The 15,247-nt window shown below is 40.6% G+C and overlaps 1 protein-coding gene across 1 annotated transcript in view; it reads right to left on the reverse strand.

Annotated features, from left to right (window-relative positions):
• Positions 1 to 3,699, reverse strand: part of EFHC2 (EF-hand domain containing 2) — a 185,325-nt gene extending 181,626 nt beyond the window's left edge. The window contains exon 1 of the mRNA XM_026513339.4: positions 3,558 to 3,699. Coding sequence (XP_026369124.2) covers positions 3,558 to 3,599 — 42 coding nt within the window. The 5' untranslated portion in view covers positions 3,600 to 3,699. The remainder of the gene's footprint in view (positions 1 to 3,557) is intronic.
• Between the last annotated feature and the right edge of the window lie 11,548 nt (positions 3,700 to 15,247).

Below are 15,247 nucleotides of genomic sequence, written 5' to 3' on the forward strand. Positions count from 1 at the left end.
AGTTGTTAAGCGTCTGCCTTCAGCTCAGGTCATAATAATCCCAGGGTCCTGGGATCAAGCCCTGCATTGGGCTCCCTGCTCAGCGGGAAGCCTGCTTCTCCCTCTCCCACCCCCTCTGCTTGTGTTCCCTCTCTCACTGTCTCTCTCTCTCTGTCAAATAAATAAATAAATACATCTTAAAAAAAATACATCCACAAATCTAGAAGCAGACCCACATGTATTTGGATACTTATGACAAAGGTAGCAGCTCTGCAGAGAAGTAGAGAAAGGGTGGTCTTTTCCAAAAATGTGTTAAAGACAAGACAACAGGCCCTAAAATGGAGTGGATCGTGTTAAGCTCCATGTCACAAACTGAAACTTAACTTACAGTTTCGGCTGTCCCAGAAACTGAATCTTAAAGCAGCCAATCATGAATCTCCTGATCAGCATTAGTTAGGTAATCTGCCTAAAAAGCCCTCGCTACCATATCCCATAAGGAAAGTAACCTTAGAGTAACCAATCCAGTCTTCGCTTAGTATAACGCCCCCTTCTGCCTATAAAACGTCTTGCTGGGAGACCTCTTCAGAGCTCTTTCCTCTCAGCTAAACTGGATACTATCAATTCATGAATCATGGCCCAGAGCCAGTGAGATCTTTAAAACTTACTCAGTTGAATTGTGTTAACAAATGGTTCCGGGTCAACTGACTATCCATATGGGAAAAAATACAACCTGACCCCTACTTCTTTTCATACACACACACACACAAATTTATACTAGATTAGAAATCTAAATGTGAAAGGTAAAAACAAAATTTCCAAGACAACACAGAAAGATATCCTCATGAACTTGGCATAAGGAGCAATTTCTTCAAGAAACAAAATCACTAATGTAAAGGAACAATAAGTCATCAAAAACACCATTAAGGAAGTGAAAAGGCCAGTCACAGACTAGAAGGTATCTGTCAATACAGATGTCGGACAAAAGAGTCATATCCAAAAATCTATAAAGAACTCTTACATTTCACTAAGTTAAAAAAAAAAAAAGGCAGACAACCCGGCAGAAATAGTAGACAACAGACAAGCAAGTACTACACAAAGGAGAATGCCCAAATAACCAATAAATGTGTTCATCGTTCTCAAGTTCATTAGGAATCGGGGAGGGGCAGATTTAAACTACCGTTTCAGTATACTTGCTGATCAAAAAAACTACAATTTAAAAGACCAACCATTATCAAGTGTTAGGATGTGGAGCGATAGGAACATAACATGCTGCTGGGATTTTTTTTTAAAGATTTTTTATTTATTTGTCAGAGAGAGGGGAAGAGAGAGAGAGAGCACACAAGCACGGGGAGCAGCAGGCAGAGGGAGAAGCAGGCTCCTCGCAGAGGAAGGAGCCTGATGAGGGACTTGGTCCCAGGATCCTGGGATCATGACCTGAGCCGAAGGCAGACGCTCAACCGACTGAGCCACCCAGGCGTCCCGCTGCTGGGGATTTAAATTGGTTTAAGCACTTCGGCAGCGTCTACTAAAGCTGAACATATAAAAACTATATGATCCAGCAATTGTACCAAAAGACATGAACAAGAATAGTCACAACAAACTATTCTTAATAACCCCAAACAAGCCAAACCTCTATTTATGGGTATATAAATGATGTCATACTCACACAGTGGAATACTATAGAGCGAGGAAAATGGGCAAATTGCCTCAACAGACATCCCCATGAACAAATCTCACAAACATAATATTGAGCTAAACACAAGCCAGTCACAAAAGAACACCAGACACTGACATGGATACGAAGCTCAAAAGCAAGCAAAACCTAACCGTAGTCCCCTGCATTCAGGATAGTTCACCCTGGACAGTAAGTAGCCAAGGGGGTAATGACCAGAAAGAGTCATAGGCAGGGTTGCCCCGTAAAATACAAGATGTCCAGTTAAATTTGAATTTGAGATAAACAACAAGTAATCTTGCAGTCTAAGTGGGTCCCGTGCAGTATTGGGGACATATATTTTTATTTGCTAAATCTGGCAACCCCCGGCAAAGGAGAGGCTTTTGGAGGGCTGGTAATACTTCCTTTCTGTCTGTTCATTTGGGGTTCATCCAATATGCATTTCTCTGCACGTGCTGTACTTCACAATAAAACAAAACAAAGTACACTCAGTATAGCTTTGCAGATTTTAAAATAACTCCTCAAAGTACTGCGTTTCCTTCCTACTTTCATCAGTGCATGTGGGAGCTGTGGTATTCCTGCAGGAGCGGGACATCGGTCACCTGAAGTGTCGCGGGGCCCAAAGCTATGGGCTCTGCTTTCAGTTTTTATTACAATTACTCCTGCACAGCACGCTTCTTTACTTCTGGAAGCTTCTTGCATGTCCTGCCTCTCGGGGCTTGCTCTTCTTGGTGTGGCTGGTGGTATCTTAGCAAAGGGCAATGCTGGGCGGGAAGGCCGGCTTACCCATCAACCAAAAAACAAAATGCACAAAAACCAGGGTTCAACAAGCAACTCGGTCCGGTCAACCGAATCCGGACACAGAATCCAGTGGCCGGAAGCTACAAAGGAAACTGGGACTTGAGGGCCAACAACTTGGAAACAGACACTTCGGAACCCAGGAAGTCCAATGCTTCATTCAATCCGCTGCCTGCGTTCTCAATTTGCCAGAGGTTTACGCAAACACCTTGAGGGGCTCCCTCCCTCGAGCGCCCATCTCCCCCCCCCCCCCCCCCCCGCGGTGTTATCACCTACCTTCTTCCTGAAACACAACTGGCAAACCCAAGGAAAGTGTGGTGACCCGTGTAAAGAAAGGCACTAATTACTTTTCTGCTGTTTAAATAAGGGGCTATTTACTACTGGCGAGATTCTTTGGTCTTCAGGGTTGTTTGTGTCGTCGTGTTGTGTTGTTTTGTACTTTCACCCTGTTTTGAAATGAACTCCTCCCCACCCTCAACGACGAAAAAACTCCTCCAAGTTTAGATGCTTCTCTCTACAAAGCTTAGGACCGAACTTTACAGGCTGGTGGAACCCTTACCTCTCTGCACCCAGCAGCCTCCAGAGAGAGGGCCAGGTTTCTTCGCTTTATTAACAGCAACTCTGTTTCTCTTTCACACAAGCTATTAAAGACAATGACTAGGCACCTGGGCTGTGGAAACAGGTTGCCTGGGAGAAACCCAATTTCACCCTGAAACTGTGAGGCTCTGGCCAGTCAGTGAGTGACTCATCGCTCCGTACCTCAGTTTCCTCAACTGTAAAATGGGAATAAAAATAGCACCTAAGCAACAAATGCCGTGTAGGGCGACTAAAGCACGGCACCTAGCATACCTTAAGGCCGCTGGCTACCTTCGCGGGTCTTGCCACCTATAAAGATGCAGTTAAAGCATCCGGATGCAGTTAGAGGGACTGGGAGAAGGGGAGACAGAGAGTAAGGGTTCCACCGGCCTACAAAGTTTGGTCCAAGTTGTGCCCAATGCACAGGAGGTGAAGCAGCAGCAGGATGCTTGAGTAGGGTCGGGGGAGGTGCCCACGCCTGGACCCCCGATTCTGGCCGGGACCTCTGACCTCGGGCGCCCTCACTACTCACGTTGCGGTTGAAACTGTTGCCAGGCAGCAGCGGCAGGGCCATGGCTCTCAGCGTCCGAGGGTCAAGGGGCCGAGAAGAGGGGCCAGCGGGGAGCGGCCGCCTTGCGGCCGCGTTGTTTAAACCCCCTCACGTTACCTAGAAACGGGAGGCGGCGTCACGGAAGGAGGAGGAGCTGCGGCCGGCCGGAGGCTCGGGGCGGGGCCAGGCAGGAAGCTCCGCGCGCGCTCCTCTCCCGCCCACCCTCACCCACCCAGCCCAGTGCAGGTCTCCCAAGGCTTTTCTCTCCACACGCGCTGTGCACACAAAGACTGACGACCACGCCGCTCCCCGCCCCCGCCGCTTTCTGGTTTAACCCCTTCATAGAGCTTACGCTCCTCCGATTCTAACCGCATTCTTTGGCCATTTGCTTATTACATTTAGTTCAAACACAGAAAAGTGCAGAAAACAATGTGACATCCGCGTGCTCTCAGAAATGGAACACCGCCTAATGTTACACTTACATAGCTTTTATTTTGTAGTTGAGACGTTCGAGATGGATCCAAAACCACACGCCCACACCTCAAAACCCCATGAAAACCCATTCAGTCCTACACCACCCTCAGTCCTTCCTCTGTTTATACTTGAACTAAACATGTGTAAGGTGCTCGTTTCCGGTCTAATCAGGGTGGCCAGGGGCAGGGGTAGGTGGCACAAAATGCAGCCCCTGTCATTTCCATCACGCACCCAAGATGCCTAGGCCGGGAGCCTCCTGGAACCCTCTCCCTGCACCTACCCTGCACCTACAGACAATCCCTCCCTGAGTCCTACTGCTTGGACACTTTGGTATCTCTCAGTCACCCCCTCCTCTGGCTCTATTGAGGCCCCATTATTTCCTGCCTGGTTTTCCTTAAAAAACAACTAACTGATCTTCCCTCCAGAGCCATCCTCTTATAATTGGTGATGCACCTGTTACTCTCTCTCCTTCTTCAACATTCTTCTAGCCTTCTCACAGCCTTCAGAAGGCAGACTCCTTAGCCCCGTCAGAGCCTATGTCCGGGGTTGCCTACCAATACCCATCGTCCCTTTCTTTGCCCACCTACTCTAGCTCTGAGAAACCACTGGCAGTTTCCAAGCCGGGCTCTGTGGTTTCTCCCCTGTGGATTTTGCAAATGTCACCATCTGCTGGAAACACCCTTCCTTCCTTTCACCTGGTAACCCCTTCTTATTTTTCAGAACTTGGTTCAGTGTGGGAAAGAGGCATGGAAGCCTTTGACATTTCTGGGAAATGTTCCCTCCTCTTCTCCACTCCCCCATCTGTGTTAGAGGCCCTGTCTCATTGTGGCTTCAGTGGGTAGTGCATTGTAATCATGCTTACTTGACTTTCTTTAAATGCCAAATTATTCCAGGGCAGAAACTCTAGCTCCTTTTTTATTCGCAGACAATGTTAACTGTAAAAATAAAAGTTACTTTAGCACCAAGAATGGGTTTATTCAGGAACGACAGAGAAGTGCAATTTGGGAATGGTAAAGAATTTCAAATTGGGACATTCTAGCTATGGCAAAACCCTAAGTCTAACAAAGGAGAGGAATGTCATTCTATGGGGAAGAAGGAGGAAGTTGGGAGGGGTTGTTCTGAACAAAAGTACATTGCAGAAAAGCAAGAGTTCGGGGTGATTAGGGTTTCGCATTGGCTGAATTGCAGGAGTAGTTGATTTCTTACAGGAGATACAATGTACATCTTTTCCCTATTGGAGTCTGTAATTGATCATTCTTTCTGCTGGGAATTCTTCTGTTAGAGCCTGTAATTGACAATTCTTCCTGTAATTGACTTCGAGCGGTAGCAGCTCCCTCTTCCAGCTTCCCCGCTCCACTTTAGTGAGGGTTCCCTTTACTAATTTTCACAACAGACGTCACCGTTTTGTTTACAACATACATTATTGTTTCCTGTGTTTATAAATTTTGCACTATAAATTTCTGCTACCTGCTTTACCCACCTAACATTTTTTTGAGATTTCTACATGTTAACACATGTAGATATATTTTATTCATTTTAAATGCATTGTATGATTATACCACAAATTACTGATCCATCTGTTGTCATCTGTTGAAGTCATCTGTTAATAACCATTAAGTTGGTTCCAGTTTTTCACTAGTTATTAACAATCCTGCAATGAACAACCCTCTCCTGTTCCTTTAGAGATTATCTACATGCCTAAAGATGGAATTGCTCACACCTCCAACTTCACTAGATCTTGCTAAACAATCTCCAGAATTACTGAACCAGTTAAGAAAGATTCTTTTCCCCTTCATTCTTTCAACAATGGGTAGGCATTATCCAATTGTATAATTTTGAGCAAGTATCTGACTATATGTTCAATGGTATATGGTTGTTTTAATTTGCTTCTCCCTAATTTCTATGCAGTTGGTTATCTTTTCACATACTTGTTACCTTCCTCAGTGATTCCTCTATTTCTAGCCTTTGCTAATTTCCAGATTCGATCATTTGTAATTTTTAAAATATATTATATTATATATAATCTTAGGCATAGCAAACATCTTCTCCTAGTTTGTGGTTTGTCTCTCAATCCCACTTACAGACTTCTTTTACTTTACTCAAATAGATCATTCTTTCCCATTACGGTTTGTACTTTTGTATGAATTCGGAAAATCCTACAGAACAAAATTATTCTCCTACATGTTCTTACAAATATTTTTAAATATTTCTTTCTTGTTACTTTTTAAATGGAAATAATTACAACCCAATAGAAAAATTGCAAGAATAGTACAAGGAACTCCTGGTTATCTGCACCCAGAGTCCCCTTACTGTTTCCTATTTTACCATATTTGTTGCATCATTCCCTCTACATATACAATTTTTTCCATTTTAGAGTAAATGGCAGACATCATTCCCCTTAACTCTTTTTTTTTCTTTTTTTAAAGATTTTATTTATTTATTTGACAGAGATAGAGACAGCCAGCGAGAGAGGGAACACAAGCAGGAGGAGTGGGAGAGGAAGAAGCAGGCTCATAGCGGAGGAGCCTGATGTAGGGCTCGATCCCAGAACACCGGGATCACGCCCTGAGCCGAAGGCAGACGCCTAACCGCTGTGCCACCCAGGTGCCCCTCCCCTTAACTCCTAAATACTTCAGTGTTTATTCCTAATAACGAGGACATTCTCTTACATAACTGAAGTACAATCATCAAAACCAGAACATTATTATTAATAAAATGCTATTTTCTAATCTAAAATACTTATTCAAATTGTGATTGCCCCAAAAATACCCCTTTTAGCAAAAAAACCCCAAATTTTTAAAAATCTGCTCCAAAATCTGACCTAACATTCTTCATTAATTGTCATATCTCTTTCTTGTCCTTTAATCTGGAACACTTCTTCCATCTTTCTTTGTCTTTCCTGACCTTGATATCGTTGAAGAGAATAGGCCAGATAGTTGGTAGAATGTTATTCAATTTAGATTTGACTGATGTTTCCTGGTTTCCTCATGAGTCGATTCATGGCTTTTTGAATGGTTTTTTGCTTATGACTTTTAGACAGGAGCACCAAAAGAGAAATGCTGTGTCCTTCTCATTCATTAAAGGAGCAGCTATGTAATGCACATTTCAACCATCCATGGTGAGGTTAACTCTGATCACTTGGGTAGGGTGGTGTGTGCCAAGTTTCTCCACTGTAAAGTTACTATTCTTCCTTTCCAAATAATAAGAATTTTGCGAGCAGATACTTTAAGATTATGTAAATACCAAGTTCTTCATTTAACTGCTAGGGTCAGTTGAGGATTTTGCCCAAATCATTTACCACCATGATGCTGCCAAATGGTGACTTCTTAATTCTATCATTCCTTCTGCATATATTAGTTGGCAATCTACTACGAGGAAGAAATTTTCCTTCCTCTCCTCCTTCCTGCTAATTGTTCCACCATTTTTCAAGCACTTCTCTGTGTTTGTCACTGCAAGATATTCAAGATATCTATAAATACAGGGCAATCTAGAGCTGCACATTTAGCTAGACCCCTTTCCATTTCTGTTGATAGATAGATAGATGATAGATAGATAAAAATAGATATGTTAAAACCCATGAGTTTATACGGATACATCCCGTTCCAATCAATACAATAGAGTACATGCTGGAGTTCCCCTTTCCACAGCTGTAAGGCTCATCTCAAACAGTCAGAAACCTGATTCCAATTGCTGTCAAAATATTTACTTCTTTGCTCATACTAAAAGACCCCAAAAGCAGTTTCGGAATATCTGATGTCATTGTGAAAAAAACAAACCTATTAACTAGAGTTCAACATTTATTTTCAGGGTTGTTGTTTTTCATTAGCGTTACTGGATTTACTCAAGATGCTGTTCCAAAATGACTTCGGCTTGATTTTCCGCTCTTCTCCTCCCTTCCCTTGTTTAGAGTGCTGATGTTACTTTTGGAAAACAGTCTGGTTCATTCTCTTTCCTTTTGTATTCCTCATTAAGTCTTTTGCTCCGTTCTTGTCTATTTCTTCTTTGTCTTTCTTCTTTTGAAGTTGTTTTTTTCCCCTTTTTCCTTTGATTAATTTAGCTAGTGGCTTACATGTTTTGTTACTTTTTCCAAAGAACCAAAGGTTTGATTTATTAGTACTTTGACCTCTTGCTTTTAGGGCACCTGGCTGGCTCAATCCGTAGAGTTTGCAGCTCTTGATCTCAAGGTCATGTGTTCAAGCCCCACGTTGGATGTGGAGCCTACTTTAAAAAAAAAAAAATTTGTGACGCTACTGTTTTCTGTTCCTAATCTTCATTATTTTTCAGCTCTTACTTTTATTGGTTTTTTCCTTGTGCTTTCTTTTCGTTCATTTGTTGTTTTGTCTCATGTTTTACGTTGATATAATTTATTCATTTTCATTCTTTTATTTTTATTGATGTAAGTGTTTAAGGCTCTGAATTTTCCTCTGATCTCTACTTTAAATGTATCCATTAGTCTCTGATATGTAGTGTTTTCATTACTTGTTTGTTTGAGGGGTTGGGGGGGCGTTTGTTTGTTTCTTTAGATATTTGTAATTTTAGCTTATCTTCCCTTTCACCCAAGTGTTGTTCAATAGATGATTTTTAAATTTCTAGTTGGAAGGGCTTTTTGGTTTTTCTACTTACAACTAAGTACAGCTTTTTGTACTTACAACGAGAATTAAAATTCTAGTTTTATTGAACTCTGATAAGAACATATTGATGGTAATATTTTCATTGTATAGAACGTATTGATGCTTTCTTTGTGACCTAATATTTGATCAATTTTTGTGACTATTCCACGTGCAGTCCAGAAGGAAAGTAACACTCTCTTTTATTAGGTCCTAAAGTTCAGAATAGACGATGAGATCTATTAATATTGATTATGTTGTTTACTGCTATATCCTTATTTGTATTTCTGCCATTTGATCTATTCTGCACTGGGAGTGGCACGTTAAAGTGTCCTCTTACCTGAGTGTTTCTATCTGTATCTCCTTGCATCTGTACTTTCTGTTTCTTAAAGATGGCTACTTGGTGCATAGGTTTTCATAGCTGTTCTAACTACAATGTGAAATTGGCTTTTAGCATTATAATGTATCGTTTTTTTGTAACGTGTAATTTTTTTTTTTTTGGCCTGACTTCTATTTTGTCTGATATCAAGGAGCACAGGCTCCACTTACTTGTTATTTCCATTTGCCCATGCCTTTATTTTTAGCCTGTCTGAATCATTTTGACTTAGATGTATCTCTTATACACCACATATAGTTGGGTCTTGCTTTCTGACCCACACTGAAAATATTTTCCTTTTAGTGCATGAGTTAAACTCAGTTACATTTATTGATAAGACATTTTTAAATCTCAACTCTATTTGATATTTGATATTTTACATTATTGTATATTTATACACATGGTAATCACTGTGTGTATCCATGTGCATTATGTATACTTACTGTTTCTTTTTCTTCGTGATGTATTTTCTTTGCTATTACAATTTATAAATATTTTTTGGAATTTAGGAAGGCTTACATCTTCTAGTATTTATTTTTGTACTTACACCTTCTTTAAGAGAATTGAACATCTTCCATTTTACCAAGTAATATTGAATTTTTTAAAGATTTATTTATTTAGGGGCACCTGAGGGGCTCAGTCGGTTAAGCAGCTGCCTTCGGCTCAGGTCAGGATCCCTGCATCCTGAGATCAAGTCCCACATGGGGCTCCCTGCTCAGTGGGGAGTCTGCTTCTCCCTCCCCTTGCTGTTGTGCTCTCACTTGCTCCCTATCTCTCTCCCTCCCTCTCAAATACATAAATAAAATAAGAAGATTTTATTTTCTTATTTTCACTTTCAAATAAATAAATATAATCTTCTTATTTTATTTATTTATTTATTTATTTATTTATTTATTTATTTGAAAGAGAGAGAGAATGCGTGAAAGAGCGCACAAACAGGGGAAGGGGCAGAGGGAGAGGGAGAGAGAGAATATCAAGCAGACTCCATGCTGAGCACAGAGCCCATGCAGGGCTCCATCTCACGACTCTGAGATCATGACCTGAGCCCAAACCAAGAGTCGGAAGCTTACCCAACTAAGCCACCCCGGTGCCCCTTAAAGTGATTATAGACAATACATTGAAATTTAAATTTCAATAAGTATACTTTTTATTTCTAGAAGTTTCATTTGTTCTTTTTAAGTCTGTATGTTCTTTCTTTTAAATGGAAATCTGTTTTTTACTCTTAATTTATTTTGCTTATCTTTATCTCTTTAATCATTTTAAACATGCTTAGTTTAGAGTCTGTAACCAACAATTCTACTCTTTTATGTTCACGGGGTTCTACTTCTCTTTCTTGTGTTGGCTGAGTTTCCTTCACAGCGAATTGCTCCCTCACGTGTTTATAAATGTTTCTGGTGATCCCAGCTATGTGGCAAGTTGCAGAACGGAGACTCCTACCTTCTGATTCCAAGTTGTGTCCTTTCTAATATGCCACAGCTCACACGCTGACCACTGTCAGTCACAGCCACACTCTACACAGAAGGCCTCTGTCTTCGACAAGGAGGATATTTTCCGAACAGAAAAACAGTTCCAATAAGAGTGCGTTTCTCAAGGGAGTAACAGCACAAAATATCTTAAATTAAAGCTGTCTGAAAAATCTGACGCCTGAGTCTGCCACACACATCCATCTGTTGCCCTGCCATTCACACATGCCACTTCTTTTGGGCACGCTGATACCCCCACCTTTGTACTTCTGCAGATACTCCGCGCACGCTGCCTACACCCCCGTACTCCCATTGAGTCTTATATTCATTGATCCAATTTAACAAATATCTATTGAACATCTACTCTGATGTAGCAGAACTCCTCCAAAACGCTGGGATAACTCAGTGATTAAGACAAGGTAAACACTTGAAAACACCCCAGACCTGATATTTTCAGTCTTTTGTAACTTGCAACTTTTTTTTATTATTGCTTTGTTTTCCTTCCTTGACACTTATCTTCCCAATCTGCCTCCCCTGAAACATCTACCACAAAGGAACATCTGAAATGGCATATATCTCTTTTTAAAATAAATTGAAAGTAAACTAGTTCCTAGAACTGCAAGACACCCCCCGATATGACTGAAAACACTTGGGGGCATGTCAGGACCAGTGCTGGGAAGCAACTGTTACTGATGTTCAAAGAATCTGTGTTACACACACCCGTGGATGAAGAAAGCACAGGGGAGGCCAGCAGAGCTAACGTTTCTGAGCAAGCTCAAACTGGCCTATGAACAGGAAATAGTTGCCCAGTTGGAGAAGTTCTTTTGAGGAATGAGGTCATCCTGCAATCTAGAGCCTTTCTACAAGATGCAAGAGCCCTTGGCAGCAGGAGGGAGTGCCTTTGACAGTATTTCTGCGGGACCTTCCTTTTCTCCTCCATTGAAGCCTTGCCTCTCAGGTGTCCCGTGTCCTGATGTCCTCATAAATAGCACTGTTCCATTCTTCTGAGCTCCTGAAAGCTGACACTCTTCATTATTTTGTGCTTACTTGGGTTACGTCCACATTTCAAGTCCTCATCCTGAGCGTTTAAAGGAGAATTAGCACCAAGCCTTCACAGACTTTTCCAAAAACAGGAGAGGACCACTTCTTAACTCATCCTATTAGGTCAGTACTACCCTGATACCAAAATCAGACAAAGGCATCACAAGAAAAGAAACTTATGAATATCTTATGAATAGAGACACAGAAATCCTCAACAAAATAGTGGGAAACCGAATCCAGCAATCTATAAAAAGGATTATACACATGACCAAGTGGGATTTATTCCAAGAATGCAAAGTTGGCTTAGCATCTGAAAACTAATCAATGTAACATACCATATTAATAGAATGAAGGACAAAAACCATATGACCATCTCAATAGACAAAGAAAAAAACATGTGACAAAATCCAGCACCTTTTTTGATAAAAACACTCAACAAACTAGGAAGAGAAGGGAACTTTCTCAACCTAACAAAAGCATATATTAGAAACCACAGATAACATCACAACTGATAGTGAAATATTAAATGCTTTCTCCTTAAGAGCAGAAAGAAGACAAGGATGTTCACTCTTACCACTTCTTTTTTTTTTTTTTTTTAAGATTTTTTATTTATTTATTTGACGGAGATAGACAGCCAGCGAGAGAGGGAACACAAGCAGGGGGAGTGGGAGAGGAAGAAGCAGGCTCCCAGCAGAGGAGCCTGATGTGGGGCTCGATCCCATAACGCCGGGATCACGCCCTGAGCCAAAGGCAGACGCCTAACGACTGCGCTACCCAGGCGCCCCCACTCTTACCACTTCTATTCAACATTGTTCCAGAGTTTTTAACCAAGGTATTTAGGTAAATAAAATAAAATAAAATGCATCCAGATTGGAAATGAAAAAGTAAAATTATCCTTACTCATAGAAGATGTGATCTTGTGTATAAAAAATCCCAGGGAATACACACACGTACACAACTATTAGAAAGAACAAACAAGTTTAGTAAGGTTACAGGATACATGATCAACAGATATCAATTGTATATTCATACATTAATAATGAACAATTTCAAAATGAAATTAAGAAAACAATTCCAGGGGTGCCTGGGTGGCTCAGTCAGTTAAGCGTCTGCCTCTGGCTCAGGTTATGATCTCAGGGTCCTGGGATCAAGCCCCACGTTGGGCTCTCTGCTTAGCGGGGAGTCTGCTTCTCCCTTTCACTCTCCCCCTGTGCTCTCCCTCCCTCTTTATCTCCCTCAAGTAAATAAAATCTTTAAAAAAAAAGAAAAGAAAAGAAAACAAGTCCATACATAACAGCATCAAAAAGAATAAAATGCTTAGGAATAAATTTAACAAAATGAGTGCAAGATTTGTACACTGGAAACTACAAAACATCAGTGAAACAAAGTAAAGAGGACCTGAATAGATGGAAAGATACATGTTTCAAGGACTGAAAGACTTAATATTGTTAGGATTTCAATACTCTCCAAATTGATTAAAAAAAAATTCAATGCAATTGCTACCATAATTTCAAATGCGGTTTTTTTTGTTTTTGGTTTTGGTTTTTTTTTTTTTTTTTTTGCAGAAATGGACAAGCTGATCTGGAAATTCATATGGAAATGCTAGCGACCTAGAATAGCCACAACCACCTTGAAAAAGAACAAAGTTGGAGGACTCAGACTTCCCAATTTCAAAACTTACTGCAAAGCTACAATAATCAAGACAGTGTCGTACTGGTGTAAGGATATACACACAGAGCAATAAAATAAAACTGAGAGTCCAGAAATAAACTTTTACCTTTATGGTCAACTGATTTTTGACTGACAAGGGGGTCAGGATAATTAAATGGGGGAAAGAATAATCTTCACCAAATTGTACTGAAATAACTGGATATCCATGTGCACGAGAATGAATTTGTACCCCTGCCACACATCACACTATATACAATATATGGTCATCACACTATGTACAAAAATTAAGTTGCAATGGACCGAAGACTCACATGTAAGAGCTAAAACTATGAAACTTTTGGAAGAAAATATAGAAGGAAATCTTCTCGACCTTGGCTTAAGCAATGTTTTGGGGTTTGGCGGGTTTTTTGTTTGTTTGTTTTTTGGTATGACCCCTAAAGTACAACCAACAAAACAAAAATAGATAAATTGGACTTTATCACAATTAAAAACTTTTGTGCTTCAGAGGACATCATCCAGAAAGTCAAAAGGCAACTCAGAGCAATGGAGAAAATATTTGCAAAACCATATATCTGATAGGAGACTTGTGTCTAGAATATATGAAGAATACTTACAATTCAACAAAAAAGAAATAACCCAATTTTTACATGGGCAAAGGATTTGAGTAGACATTTACCCAAAGAAGATGTACCAAAGGCCAGTAAACACATGAAAGGATGTTCAGTGTCATTAGTCATTAAGGAAATGCACATGAAAACCACAAGGGGATATTACTATACGTCCACTAGATCAGTTACGCTAAAAAAAATGGACAATAGCAAGTGTTGGTGAGGATGTGGAAAATTTGGAACCTGCATACGTTGCTGATGGGAATGTAAAATATTACCTCTGCTTTGGAAAGCCATCTGGCAGCTTCTCAAAAAACTAAACACAGAATTACCATATGACCCAGAAATTCCATCCCTAGGTATAAACTCAAGAGAATAAAAAACATATGTCCACAAAGCAACTGATACCTGAATGTTCCCAGTAACATTCACAAAGGTCAAAAAGTAGAAGGAATCTTGGAGCACCTGGGTGGCTCAGTCAGTTGAGCATCCAACTCTTGATTTTGGCTCAGGTCATGATCTCAGGGTTGTGAGATTGAGCCCTGTGTCAGGCTCTATGTTCATTGCGGAGTCTGCTTGAGATTCTCTCTCTCCCTCTCCCTCTGCCCCTCCCTCCACTTACACACACACTCTCTCTAAAATAAATACATAAAATCTTTTTTTTAAAAAGTAGAAAGAACCCAAATGTCCATCAGCGGATGAGTGGATAAGCTAACTATGGCATATGCATACAAACAATGGAGCATTATTCAGCCATAAAATTGAATGAATCAACTGATACATGTTATTAATGTATCAGTGGGTGAACCTCGAAAACATTACATGAAGTGAAAAATGCCAGACACAACAGGCTATGTATTGTATGACTTCATCATGTGAAATATCCAAAATAAGCAAATCTATAAAGAAAGACAGTAGATTAGTGGGTGCTGAGGGTTGGAGGCAAGGGGAATAGGAAGTGACTGCCAGTGAGTTTCTTTCAGGGGTGATATAAATGTTCTGGAATAGATGGTGATCAACGTACAACTTATGAATATATTAAAAGCCACTGAATTGTACACTTCAAAAGGTAAACTTTATGATACGTGAGTTGGCTCTCAATGAAGCTGTTAGCAAACATTTTTAACTAATTAAAATTAAATAAAATTAAAAGTGTGTCACATTTAAGTGCTCGATAGCCATAATATAGCTAGTAGCTATCACACTGGATAGCACAGATATAGAACATTTGGTTATCACAGAAAATTTTATTGGAAAGTGCTGCTAGATCTCACTATGAGATCCCAGGGATCTAAGAAATATGGGCACCTGGGTGGCTCAGTCAGTTAAGCATCTGACTCTTGATTTTTGACTCAGGTCATGATTTCAGGGTTGTGAGATGGAGCCCCCTAACAGGCTCCGCACTAGGTATGGAGCCTGCTTAAGATTCTCT

Source organism: Ursus arctos, chromosome X (assembly GCF_023065955.2).
Source record: "Ursus arctos isolate Adak ecotype North America chromosome X, UrsArc2.0, whole genome shotgun sequence".
Lineage (NCBI taxonomy): Eukaryota > Metazoa > Chordata > Mammalia > Carnivora > Ursidae > Ursus > Ursus arctos.